This window comes from Trichoplusia ni, chromosome 5, assembly GCF_003590095.1.
Source record: "Trichoplusia ni isolate ovarian cell line Hi5 chromosome 5, tn1, whole genome shotgun sequence".
In the NCBI taxonomy this organism is placed as follows: Eukaryota; Metazoa; Arthropoda; class Insecta; order Lepidoptera; family Noctuidae; genus Trichoplusia; species Trichoplusia ni.
Window position 1 is genome coordinate 13,357,131 of NC_039482.1, and position 13,899 is coordinate 13,371,029.

General features: G+C 34.9%; 1 protein-coding gene across 4 annotated transcripts in view; it reads right to left on the reverse strand.

Annotated features, from left to right (window-relative positions):
- Nucleotides 1–12,489, reverse strand: part of LOC113494567 — a 65,084-nt gene extending 52,595 nt beyond the window's left edge. Inside the window, exon 1 of one of the 4 annotated variants that reach the window (XM_026872959.1) lies at nt 11,658–12,489. In XM_026872959.1, coding sequence (XP_026728760.1) covers nt 11,658–11,712 — 55 coding nt within the window. In that variant the 5' untranslated portion in view covers nt 11,713–12,489. The remainder of the gene's footprint in view (nt 1–11,657) is intronic. The other 3 variants (XM_026872960.1, XM_026872961.1, XM_026872962.1) reach the window with 3 other exon arrangements.
- Between the last annotated feature and the right edge of the window lie 1,410 nt (nt 12,490–13,899).

The window sequence follows — 13,899 nt, forward strand, 5'->3', positions numbered from 1 at the left end:
AAAACCTTATAACAATGCTAACTGATTCTAAAATTAATAAATCCAGAACACCTACATGCTGCCTATAATATCCAAGCCAACACCCATCAATTACCATTTAACATTATACTGTAGAAAATCAAATACAAATTATCCAAGTCATAAATGGCCAATAAATCGAAGTTCTTGTTGGTTTGCTATAAACCGTATCCTCGAAAACAAAGGAAGTACTAATTATTCCGATTATACAGACGGCGGACTTGTGCAAGACGCGAAACGTTTTTGACGGTTGTAAATCATATTTTATGTATTAATGTGTTTTTCACTTAGTAGCCACCTGCTCAAGATGGCTAATTAATTATTTTGTCTATAGGAAATCGTATCAAATTAAGGAACGTATAAGGTATTTTTTTTATCAGCTGAAAAGTATGGTGAAATAGACTTGGTACTGTAGAATTAAATTTCGAATAAAAGATTGGAAATCGTCTTCTTTTGGTAGCACAGCACACATAGAACTGCTTGCAAAATAAACTTAAGTCATGTGTGAAATCTTTTCAGGAGCTCAGACTTTTTGTTGATAAATCTCAAATAAACCCACTTACGCTTGTACGCTGACTATCTATCTGTCATCAGGCTGTAACTTACTATCTGTACGATACCGTTGCCAAAAAATTATGAAATAGTTATTAAAATCGTGGTTAGCAACATAAAGGTTTTTCTCAGCTTATTTGCTCGGTAACCCCATGTCGCGAATAACACTTGACAGTTTTTATTTACCAGCGACGAAAAAAAAACAACACCCACCTCTTATATCACTCAATGAATAACAAAAATATCCTATTTATTTAGCATAATAATAACTGAAGCTACAATTTGCACTCCCTTGAACCGACATAGCGAGCGAAACACTGTTTGATGCAAAGGACTTGTCTACTTATGACTCACACATACATACATAAAACATACATATTATAATATACAACTGCGTAAATGATAAAGGTACGCATAACAAAGTTATTCCATGCACCATCTTAATAACAACTCCTTTCCGGTAGACATGTTGTGAACGAGGATTCTGTATTAATAAGATAAAAATAGATTCCAGAGGACGTCATTACAAAATATATATGGATACAGTCATCGCTATATATTTGCAAAAGATGAAATTATTTGATTAGTTAATTAGAGGACATATGCAGTTTATTACCGGAAGTACTCTCTGAAAAAAATAATATAAATACAACGGTTTACGTTATAGTATTAGCATTTAGCAGGATCTCTGAAACAGTATAGAACCTCATGCATCCTCATATTTACCCACTTAGGAGTAGGAAGCGGGTACGATCAGAAGGACCGAAGTCAATCGAGAAAATGAATTAACAAAATAAATTTTAAATTTGAATATCCCTCGTTTATAACCCACATGACAAATCATCTTTAGCAGAATTGCAAAGACGGATGGATCGCATCAGGTTAAAATATCGATTTTAGTGTTCTTTGAATTCACAAAACCGCAGTGTCTTATACCTCCCAAGTGGCTATTAGGCCTAGGGCCTCTTTCATGGTAAGACCTAATAGTAACAACGAAGAATCTTGTTGTTGGTAAGAATAACACAGCCAAAGATAAAAGCTAATTTGTTAGTCAAAGAAACTTATCGGAAATCCACTAATTATATATCTCGACCTTTAAATCAAGCAGGGCAATTAGCAATTACTAGAGTAACATTATGACGTCAGGCGTCTTGTGCAACGCATGCGCCGGCGCAGCACGTGTGCCACCACGATACGAGCCAACCTTATCGACGCGAACTATTAATTGGTACACAAGGATTTTATTCACTTGTTAAAATATACACGGTGTTAAACAAAAGAAACTCAGGTGGTAACCTATCGTTGAAGTGAATATTGTCACATGATGTTTGAACTTAGTTTATTGTTGACGTCATAACGCAGTATGCAGGGTAAGAGGTATTGTAGATATACTTTACAATTTCGATAGAAACTTCAGGTGCAACATAAGAAAAGGAAGACTTTATAGATAATCTGGGGGCCGTCATGAGTCTCTTGATTCCTTTTGCATGTCCTGTCATGTCCTTCGTTGCGCTATCACTATACACACGATATATAACTTTAGACAATCCTTCCATTTTTGCATTTTTGTTTTTTCCCGTCATTCCAACTAAATAATAATAATAACCAGCCTATAGACGTCCCACTGCGGGCACAGGCCTATTTCCAAGAGCAGAAGGTTTGAGCATTGATCACAATGCTAGCTCACTACGGCCACCCTAGGCATGACAATTTAAGAATCAAGTATCGCCTGCGCCGTGATCATAATATTCCGCAGAAAGTCCATCCTAAATTTCCAAATATTTACAAATTAAAAACAACATGATACAGAATATGTCCGCTAAACTACGCCATTAACCAAGACAAACTAAAACTATAGCAAAGATCGAGATAAGCCGTTAGTAATAGTTTTATAACGGATAAGCCGACCTAACCTACATCGCAAATGCGAAAACCGTAACGTAGACTTGAAAAAATATCTTTTATGAAACAACAAACGCTCATTATCATAACAATGTAGTTTTATTTTGGGAGTGTGGCGCCATACTTCCAGTCAAGATTAAAAACTTGGATTGTTAGATAAACCTGACAGCAACAGCCATTTATAATTTAAAGAGATTTTGGGAGATTGGAAACACAACACAAGCATAAGCTCTTTGGTGACAGAATTAACCATACGAGTGGGCCGCTGCCTTAGCTGGAGAGTTATATTGCAAACTGTGATGTTTTTTCATTTATAAAGGAATAAGCTCCCAGCTTAAAGGAAGCAAAAGGCATTTCTATAATGTGAGATATAATGCGGAAGAAAATAATAAAGAATTTACTGTCGATAAAATTTACCCACAAATACCGAAACACAGTTACTAGGAAAGGCACAAAATATCAGAAGCGGAGAATAAAGATAAGAGTACTTAATATGCATTTATAGACAAACAATAGGTACTTAAAACAGAGACATAAATAAATACAAATAGGTACAATAAACTAAGAGGCTGTTAACCCTTTTACCGCTAAGGATGTTAAAGATATCAGGGATTTAAATTTATAGCGCTTCAGATAGCAAAGTTCATTAATATAATTAAGTAATCTTATCAAGTAGTAATGAACTTAGCACAATGTATGCTCTCAAAGTTGGTAATTAATGCAAGGAAATAAAAGAAGATGATAAAAAAATATGTGAAAAAGATTATTTTGCTGCACTTTCACTAAACAGCGTTAAAAAAGATCTTGGCGCTGTATGCAGTGCTAAGATTTTGAATTGTACAGAATATGGTCATGTTTGAGTAAGAAATAATTAACTAATTATTAATCTGGGTTTATGACTGTTATTTATGAGAAGATCGAGGGATAACCAAATGCCTATAAGATGGAAAGACAGTTCATGGTTAGTGTAACAACTACACAACAAGAAAAATTTGGACATACAAAAACACCTACAATAATACGCCAACGGCTCGTCGACGGCAAAACGTTAAACACATAAACTATAATATATGAAAACGCATGACATAAGTGAACGCAGTGATAAACAAACGACCGTGAAGATATATTTAGTAGGCAGTTTGTTTGAGCACAATGATGACTTCTGTGCCAGACTGAGCTAAGATGGTGGGGCATTGTACAGGTTAAGAATCGGGGTTGGGATCGACAAACTTAATATAAATGATTTTAAATATTAAGTGCAGCAAAAAGTATGGGTGTTTTGTGTGACTGTTGTTTATAAAACCCCTCGCGATACAAACTTGGAATCACTAGGTGAGGGAATCTTAAAAAAAAAGGAAACAAAAAATAGATTCCTATGAAAAACTCAGATTACGAAATACTAACTACCTAAGGTATGTAGGCCAGATGGAATGATCCAAACCGCCAAAAAAACACTGTCTATTTTCACAACCATATCCATTTTGCATCCATTTTTTGATCAGCCTATCGTTTTCGGAGTTTTTTTTTAAATAATCATGTATTGTCTCCGGACTAGGGAATAAAGAAAGTTATACAACGTGAGTCCCTCACTGGCTAAAACCACTGGAGTAGACACACACTTCCCCTGTACCTAAGAACAGTCGCGTATGCAATATTCAATTATCAGTTAGCCATATTCTTCAATATGTCTGAACATACAAGCCTTTAACAAAAAGTCGACACGACAAGGAACTATATAATTAACTAATACTTTTGTTTGTTTTACCTATTGTATTATGCCGCACGCCGCATGCGCACGAAGTCTCTTGACTTTCTCAGATCTTATCAGATGTAACAATGTGTTTCTACTTTAATTCATGTTTATCTGTTTATGTTTATCCAAATACGCTGAATGTGCCTTTCTTTTGACTAAATAAGGGTTGTCTGTTTGTCATAAACGAACTGAAATGACAAAGTTTTAGGCACTTTAAAAAAAAGCAACAAAGATCGTCTATGGCATAGTTACCATAAAGCTTAAAGCCATACTTAATATGCCTGTAAATCTCGTGTCAAGGTGTACCAAATTGAACTACTCCGAACCGGCTCGGCCGAATCTCATGATTTTTTTTCTGCTCGTTATGTCTGTGTATGTGTTTTTTATTCTGCGCTCAGGCAAAACAATATTTACCGGGTCAGCTAGTTTACTTACGAAATATCAAAAATACTGGCTGTCGTGAAAACAAACTAAATCAGTGCATATAATTTTCACATCTTAGAAATAAACCAGGACAAAACAGTTTGCTGATAATATATTTGTCGTTAAATTAGGTTCATAAAATAGTCGTAAACACAATCTATATTTGTTGTGAACTAGAAACAAGATTAAAATAACTATGGGGGAAAACAAACACGTACCAAAGAGGTCGTCTAAAACTGTGGGATTTATTCGTCATTGACTTTGTTCGAGGTTAAAAATGTCTTCCTGAAGGTTGTGTTGAGAAAAGACGCTATAAATTAGGTTTAAAGAGATCTTTTCCTAATAAGAACTTATAATAATTATATGTAAAAACATGTAAATAATAAAAAGTTAGGAATAACAGTCATTTGTGTATAACCTTTGTCAATACAGTGATGTTTTTTTACAATTGAACGCTACTACAGAATTTAAAGCTTCAATAAACAATGGCTGTCAATAGCACGATCCTGATGACTTGATCTCTGATTCAGAAACATGTGTAGAATCTTTGTAGAAATTATATTACTTTTCTTATTGACCTCAGCGGTGATAAACTAATTCAGCAATTAGAAATGCCGATTCGTTTTACATTCAATTAATAATATCAACTAGTTATTGGGCGTTTGCTAGAACACTCTTGATTGCTGGGCAGTATTTTTTGGTTAATATTAAAATACTATTATAACTTATGTTACGACACTAAAGGTGTCCAAAACGAGTTTATTAGTATAATTCAACACCCTGTATTAACTTCACCTTGTTTACCCTACAACCATATCTACATTATAAAGATTAATTACTATATTCTTTGTATTGCTTTTTTATCGAGGCAGTTAATAATGTGAAAGCTCCACGTCATTCAAGTATCAATACACCGTGATATTAAATATTAAGGAAACTTAAAGTCTATTTTTGATACAAGGCTTTTTATACAGCCATTTGTTATACATAGAGGATTAAATAAAACTGGTGAAATAGGCTAAAAATAGTATAATTGGACACCCTTCGAATGTATGACTATAGCAGCCGTTGTTCAAGCTGAATGCTCATTTAAAATAAATTTAAGAAATAATCCGTGAAATTTTAACTATTATCACAATTCATGATACAGTCTGGTGATAGACGGACAGACAGCTAAGCCCCAGTGACAGTTTCTGTGTTTATCCTTAGGTATGGAACCCTAAAATGTTTCCGTACTCAATCATTTTGGTCTTACAGAAATAACCTAAATCGTCGTTATCTGATTTCAGAATGCCCATAAATTCTCGAGAACTCATAATTAAATTCTCAAATCTGTATATAAAGGACTATCTATAACTAGTGCTGTATTTTATGATACACAGTTTCCCATGTGATGGTTCACAGCGGTTCTCAGACGTTGCGATGGGGCGGCCAGGCGGTCAGGTCAACCGTTTCTTGGCACACTTGCTAAATACGGATACGGAGATAGTATCCGTATGTTCGCAGAGTTAAAAACTTCATTACGGAATGGGAACTTGGCTCTTTTACGCGGTCTGGCTGAAGAGAATGTGATGAAACTGGAAGTAAAAACCCTTGTTTTCCTTTCTGTCAGGATACTTTACACGGTATTTTACACTTGCGTGTATACTTCAACTATTTTCGACATGTATTAATAGTAACTTTTGTGAGGATGGTTCATTTTTAAATGATAGAATGATTTACTCACGAGTATTTATCGGGATTGCCCCACTGGAGTCCTGTGAGTTCAACTGCAAGCCCATTATTAAGGACTCCCGTTGGGTCCAAAATTAGCCGGCAATCCCGACAAATATGCGTGAGTAAATCGTTGCATCATTTAATATTTGAGACATTTAAGATACTTTTTTTTTAATATATCAGATACATTTTAGATCCTACAGCTGGGCAAAGGCCCACCCCTTCCTCTTTCAGACCTCTCTATCTTTGACGATTGACGAAATATAATATTTTAGTATTTTTTTATAAGGAATGTTGTTTCTTGTAACCGCAGACCGCAACTTCGTACGATAACATTATATACTTAGTTCCTAAATACCTATGATACCGTTTTTGGTAAACCATACATTCGTTGGTATACATTTTTCCTCATTAATAATAGTATTGGGGGTATATTCACCTACTCTTAGATAAATAACAAACAGTAGATGACGTAGACACTTTATTATAAAATTTTGATCATCAATTGACTTCTAGTTTTTATAGGGTCAACTCGACTCGCCATGATTTGTCAGCGGTCAATGATACGAAATCAAGGCCAATACTTGTTTTTTTCTGTCATCAAATCTATTCTGCAGAGGAACGCAGTGTACCTACTCACTTGCTTTGCTGAAAAAAACTATCAAACGACAAATTTTGAACGTGCAATTTCTTGAACAAATTACTCAAGCCATTTTGTTGTCAGTGCCTCGTATTTGGCATGTTGTCCTTGTGTACATGTAATGAGTTCTTCAAGTCACATCTCAAAATAAATTTGGCGGATTCGTGTTAATTTGCAATAGCATGAAGTGCCATGAAGTACCCACGCATGCATTGGCACGTAATAGCCGGCACTGCGTAAGATGGACCGGTTTTTACTCGTAATTTAAAAGACAAAAAATACAACAGCTCAGTAATTAATTCAAGTTTCGTTAGTGAGAAAGGAGGGCTATGCCCTATTGTTGGATAATACACACTAGTATTTTTAATAAACCTTCAAAAGTATTCAACTAATATTAATTAGGTAAAGTATTGAAAATGAGGCCTATATAAAAACTTCCCAATGCCAAACCAATATGATGTACGTACTGAATCAGAGTACCCTCAATAAGTGACAACCACAAAAGCTGCAAGTCCTATCCTGTGAGAATTGTCTCAAGTTGATCAGAAATTGTTCTACCCTAGTGCTACTGGAAACTTCTCGACTTTATAACTACCGTCTTCATTGATTTCCTTATAAAATACTCTCATAATTGTTACGATGTATATTTTCTTGATATAACAATGTTGAATCAGACTTCGTGATGCATCTACACGCGACTGTTTCACAACACGCTGTTTGTTATTGCACCTTGGCAGAAAGCATTGAGTTCACTCATCTTGGCTACAGTTGTAAAAATAGAGCAGTTGCTACAGCTGAGCCGTTCACGCCCCCTCGTTGTATGAAAACAAGTTTTGTGTATGTTTCTGTAGTCATTATATCGTCTATAAAGATTTCTAGACGAAATAACGGGAAATTCTTGTTCTCATAATATATGTTTTTATTATTTTCTTCAAAGATTTTGTAATAGGATAATAACATGACGAGGAGACTTTAAATGTTTCTCACTATAACCTATGAACGGTTACATAATATAGCAAAAAATACTATCCGCACGGAATGAAATGATAAAAGCAATATTTAAACGAACATATGAGTAAATAAAGTTATTCGAAATGGCTGTCATGGAACCACAATCTCGATTTTTTGCGACAGTCTACTCACACACACACACTAAAAGCCTTAGATGTGTGTTAAAGATACTTTGTATTTGGTATGGTATAGTGACGTACTGCCAAATAATTCACTAGTTCTATACCTACCTAAGTACCTATGCTGTACACACGTGCAAATTGGCGTAAGACACTGGCAGTGATAGTGAAAATTAATTTGTATCATTAAAATTATCGCGACGACTCTGTCTCTAATCATGTTTTGAATCAATCATTGCTTTCGTATTTGATTTAAATAGGTACTAGACGCCACAATATTGTTGCTAAACTTGAAGATGTATTTTTAGGTTTTGGTATACATTCTTATGTACTGAGAAAAGATGGACTTTGACCATGTCAATAATTGAAAAAGCCTTACACAGTACTCGTATTGGGGAAGATGTCTTTGAAAACGGCAATTTAAATGCCGGAGTTAAATGCAAAATAATTGCAGTCTAACAGAATTTGGAGATACTCCAAACAATAGTGGGTGAAACCACTTGAATACAGTACTAAATATAACCGAAAATACTCTTCTATAATTTCTGAAAACTCCATACTGTAATATCTCAATCATGAGTTGACTTCTTGAATTATGATATGGACATTTGCTCATGCTTGTGCCAACCATAGACATCTTGTCTGATTGAACGAACCATTTGATGCCGTCGCGTGTCCGATATACGTGGTAACTGCTGTTTCGACTTTTATACAAATAACGACATATTTTTGAATCGATCAATGATTTGAATAAATACAACTTGGACATGGAAATACCTACTTATGTGTTATCTATGACGAGCGTTAGTATAGTAACTATCCAAGATTTTTAGTTCTGCTTTATGATTTTAGAGTGACTTGAATATTTGGGAATTCGACACGTGATTAACATTACATTGAAAACTTGCACAACCCTATTAAATGACTCGACCGATTTAAATACAAAACAAGCTAAAGAGCTCGGGAGCTATGAGGCCACAGGCAGACAATACATGTCAAACTTATAATACCCCTCGTTTGACGGGGGTTAAAAAAAAGGTTTGCCTAGCTCTACGCAATAAAACACAAATACAGTTCAAACATAGCCTTTCACAAACGTGAGCTTTTACGACGTGTTTACTTCTCTACATGACCAATTTACAATGACCTTCGCGTTGTTTTTCTAACAGGCTTCCTATCCCATTGATTTATCAACAATGGATTTTCCTTATAACCTTTAATTACACTACTTACTTGTTCTATATAGCCTACGTCTAGCCTACAATCAATAGGAAATATGTAATCATATATTAGCTTATGTTTCTCGACTACACTAAAAAAAACAATGCCTTTTTTCAGGTTTCTTTTTAGCCGAGTTTAAGCGTAGTGTGCTTATTTTAACCAGTAGCTGATAAGAAAACTGAGAGACAATATTTGAACATACTTATACCCAAAATACAAAAATAGAAACAATTAATACTGCATTAGAGTCACGCTATGTAATTACTTGTGATAAGAATTCCTTAATTATATAAACACGAGCACAACTTATACATAAATCAATGCATGGCGAAGCGTATACTAGATATGTCCTAGAGTAATTAAAAAACAAGCACGATGAACAACAGGGTGCGTATGCGCAGACACACCTTTTAATTTATATGTTTACAACGTTTGCACATCGTCAATATAAATAAACATTATAACATATTATTATAATTATAGATCATTTTAGACCCGCAGTAACTTCAAAATTACTTTACCGATTTCATTCATCCTTATGAAACGGAAAAGTAATTAATCGGGAACTACATACTTCAGCGAAATGTAACTGAAAAGCAAATCCGTGTCAGTTACCTATATGTATAAATGAATTATCAGAGTGTAGGCCTAGACTTTAGGCCAGTGCCTAGGGGCCCACTATGACCAGGGGCCCACTACCGAAGTATGCATCTAAAAGAAATAACTTGAACCAAGGGCCCCCCCTCGCCTCGGGGCCCCTGGGCCCCTAGATCCGGCCCTGGCTCCATTCCGGATAAACAAATAAGATAGTATTATAAAATTTGATACGAGGGTAGCTAAGACATGAGGCTTAATCTAGGCAGGTCTTAGCTTCTTTTGATGAGAAAATTGGTGGTAGGAAAATGGGATATGGAAATCCGATTGCATGTGGGAGTAGCAATTACTACTACGTCTGCAATTCTGATAAAGATGATTTGTCAACTGGGTTAATTGTCGGGGGTTTTTTTTATTATTATTAATTTGAACTTGTAAATTAGATAACTGAAATCCCTGGGGCGAAAACGCGCGCTTTAGCTATTCTAGTTTATAACTATATGTATATGCTGTCGTATCAATATAGAGCTAGCTGATAATACTAACAAATTGAGGAGGAAATGAGGTTAATTACAATCAAACGACAGTTTGGTACTGACTGAGACAAACTGTTCGTCTCTAATAGTTAAAATAATTAACTATTCGATAACATGGTAACTTACCAATTACCTCACGTTTTGTTTAATAAAATTAAAGTATCGGAGGTTTTTCATATGTTATTAAATTTGTTTTTATTGTCGTTTTAGGTTATTAGATACCCCGAAATAAAGAGAGTAGGTACCTATTTATTTTTAATTGTTGTTAATTCTATCTCTTCTTATTGAGTCCGTATATTACGTTTATTGATTAATAAATTAATGTTGCTGTAGTGTGGATATTGAGTTAAATAAACGTTTTAAAGGCGCTATAAGCCCTTTATTTGTTTCAAATATTTTTTAGGTAAACCTACTTTTTAGGTACTCATTTCATACAATATCATCTTTAATTCTTGGTAACAATTTTTAGTAAAAAGGTACTGTGCGACTCGCAACACTGAGGGTTCTGGAGAAATAGGCTAAAGGTAAACAAATCAGGTGATAGATGCAGTTTTGGTTAGGTACTTGTACCTACCCTCAAATTAATTGTAAAAAGAGTCTTTTTTCTAATGACGATGAATCAGCTTTATCTTACTGTGTTTGGTGCGCTAATTACTCTTAAAACAACGGAAAATCAAATCCGATGACGCGAACAAAGATGGGGATAGGCTATCTCCATTAGCTCTCTTACAAATAATAATGGGGTAGGTAGGCTTATAACATGGGAGTTCCATAGATTAATATAAAATGTAGCGGCATGCAAAATAGTGTTAGAAAGTGAAACACCATTATACGTGCTAATATGTGGAATATTCAAATCATTTTTCTAGTCTTCTAAAATTGAGGGTATTATGATATTCATATAAATATACCTAGCTAGACTAATGTTCTTGTACCTACTATTTAATAAATAAAATACTTGAATTCTAACTGCAAAATCAAAATCATGTCTTTATTTCAAATATTTAGTTTTCCAAACACTTTAAAACTGCCACATACTTAATAAGGTAGTGTTACAAAACAAGAAAGTCGCTAAATTAAAAGAGGTAGGTACATTTATAAAATACGTAAGGAATTCGCGAAGGTCGAACGTCCGTAAACTTCTTATTTAATTTAATTAAGTTGGAACTTACCAGACGGGAATATCACTGACACGAGAACGCAAAACACTAGGAATCCTGTCAACATTTTCCCAACTGTGTAATTTCGTTCACACTTGACAAATACTCAAAAAACAGAACCGTTTGCATTGTGCATTTGAAAGGAAATTATTAGCAACGAATACAATCACCAGTCACCACACACTGGTTATCACTCACATCACTAAAAAAGCTGTTGATTTTGAATAAACTAAAAAATAACAGTTATATAGCGATCAAAAATGTTAGTTTTAAACGTTCGGAACGTGAAATCGGAGCGGAGCGACCATTTTGGCGCGAAAACTCGACACGACCGCGCGGCTGGACGCGGCGAGGCGGACTTGATAGTTGATCAAGCAACTCGGCCGGTATCGGCGGCTGTGGCGCGAGGCTTGTTTGGGCGGTTCGCCATTACCTACGACTGACGCTGTTGCGACGCGGCAGTTTTGCGCTCCCCGCCGTCGTTCCACTACAACATCATATCCAATCTTGAATGACCTTAAAACCTTTGGATTTACATACACTCTGTAGTTCAGCGCTTATTGGTAAACTTTTCTGATCAACTTCATTCAACAAAGCGTAACTCTCTCTGACCAGCCTTCCGGGAGATTTGGTATTACAGCATTATACAACTAAAGTTGGCACCGTAAAAGGTCAATAGCACTGGTCAAACATTTATTTATTAAGATTAACCATCTCTCGGAGTTCGCAGACTGTCAGAATCTGAATCAATCGTATTCTTCCTCTCTGCCTTTATTATCTTGTCTCAAGTAATTTATAAAAATGATACTATATCAGGATCAGGATGATTCAATACAGATCCAGAAAATAAAAATATCATCCCAGAAATAAATAACTTCACGTACAAGTCATCTGAAAAAAAACTATTCTAGAAGTCTGATGCAGAATTTGATCTAGCGGCCAGGATCCTCTTGATGGAATGAGTAAATACCATATCTCGTATCGGAAAATCCTATAAGTACCAAAAACGATAATTATAAAAAAATATACCAAATATAACTTCTGGCGTAATCAAGGAATGAGGTAATAGGTATTGAATGCGCAGGTGAAAATAAAGAGTGAACTTCGTACTATTTCAAAGTAGGTAGGAATTATTAGTAACTAGCTGTTGCCCGCGACTTCGTCTGCGTGGTTAGAAGATATAAGTTATGACTTTTTCTTCGCTCCTATTGGTCGCAGCGTGATGATATATACCTAAAACCTCTCTCGATGAATGGTCTATTTAACACAAAAATATTTTTTCAATTTGAACCAGTAGTTCCTGAGATTAGCGCGTTCAAACAAACAAACAAACAAACTCTTCAGCTTTATATATTAGTATAAGTATATTAGTATATAGATGCCAACGATATCTTCGCTACGTTTCATCGATTTTTAATTTCTCGCGCGGAGATTTTAATATTACGATAACTCATTACCTATTCACTTTTTTGGTGTAGTATAAAAGGCAATTTTGTTCTATATTACATGTATAATATATCTAACTTATTTATTTGGATAAGGATTAATACTGTATTGTTAAAAATAGGTTCGTAAATAACCCATAATTTTACTGTATTAAGAAAACACATAAAAATGGTTATTGTGGGTTATCCTTGGAAGATAGACATAAACCACCGCGGACTTTTTTGTAGATTTATTAAAGAGGTACAAACCCGCCATACATAGTTTTGTTGTAACTCAAAAGGTTTTGGCAGCGTTCTCGAGGAAAGCTCTCGAATGGCTTAATTTTTTCCGACATGTTTAACTAATATCGTTGTAATATTGTCAGTTTACACAAAACCTAAACTTATTATACACTAAAACCTTCCTCAAGAATTGCTCTGTCTATTGTTGAAAACCGCATCAAAATCCGTTGCGTAGTTTTAAAGATTTAAGCGTTCATAGGGACATACAACATGATGACAGAAAAAGCGACTTTGTTTTATACTATGTAGCGATGGTCTAAAACTACACATTTACTCTCTCAAGCAAGTGAATGACCATAAGGATTCTCTGAACCCTATACAATAAAGGTGTAAGTCTTACTTAATTTCACCAATAATCTCCATAAGTTCCACAAGCTCCAGAAATGTGGTCGGTTCAAGGAATCTACGTTAGTAAAAAAAACTTAAAACTAATTATAGTGTAATTCCCTATTTTTGGCTTAAGTGTGCACTTGTACAATATATTCCATCATTAATTAACTTTGTCGCAAAGAATACTAGTTTCTGCC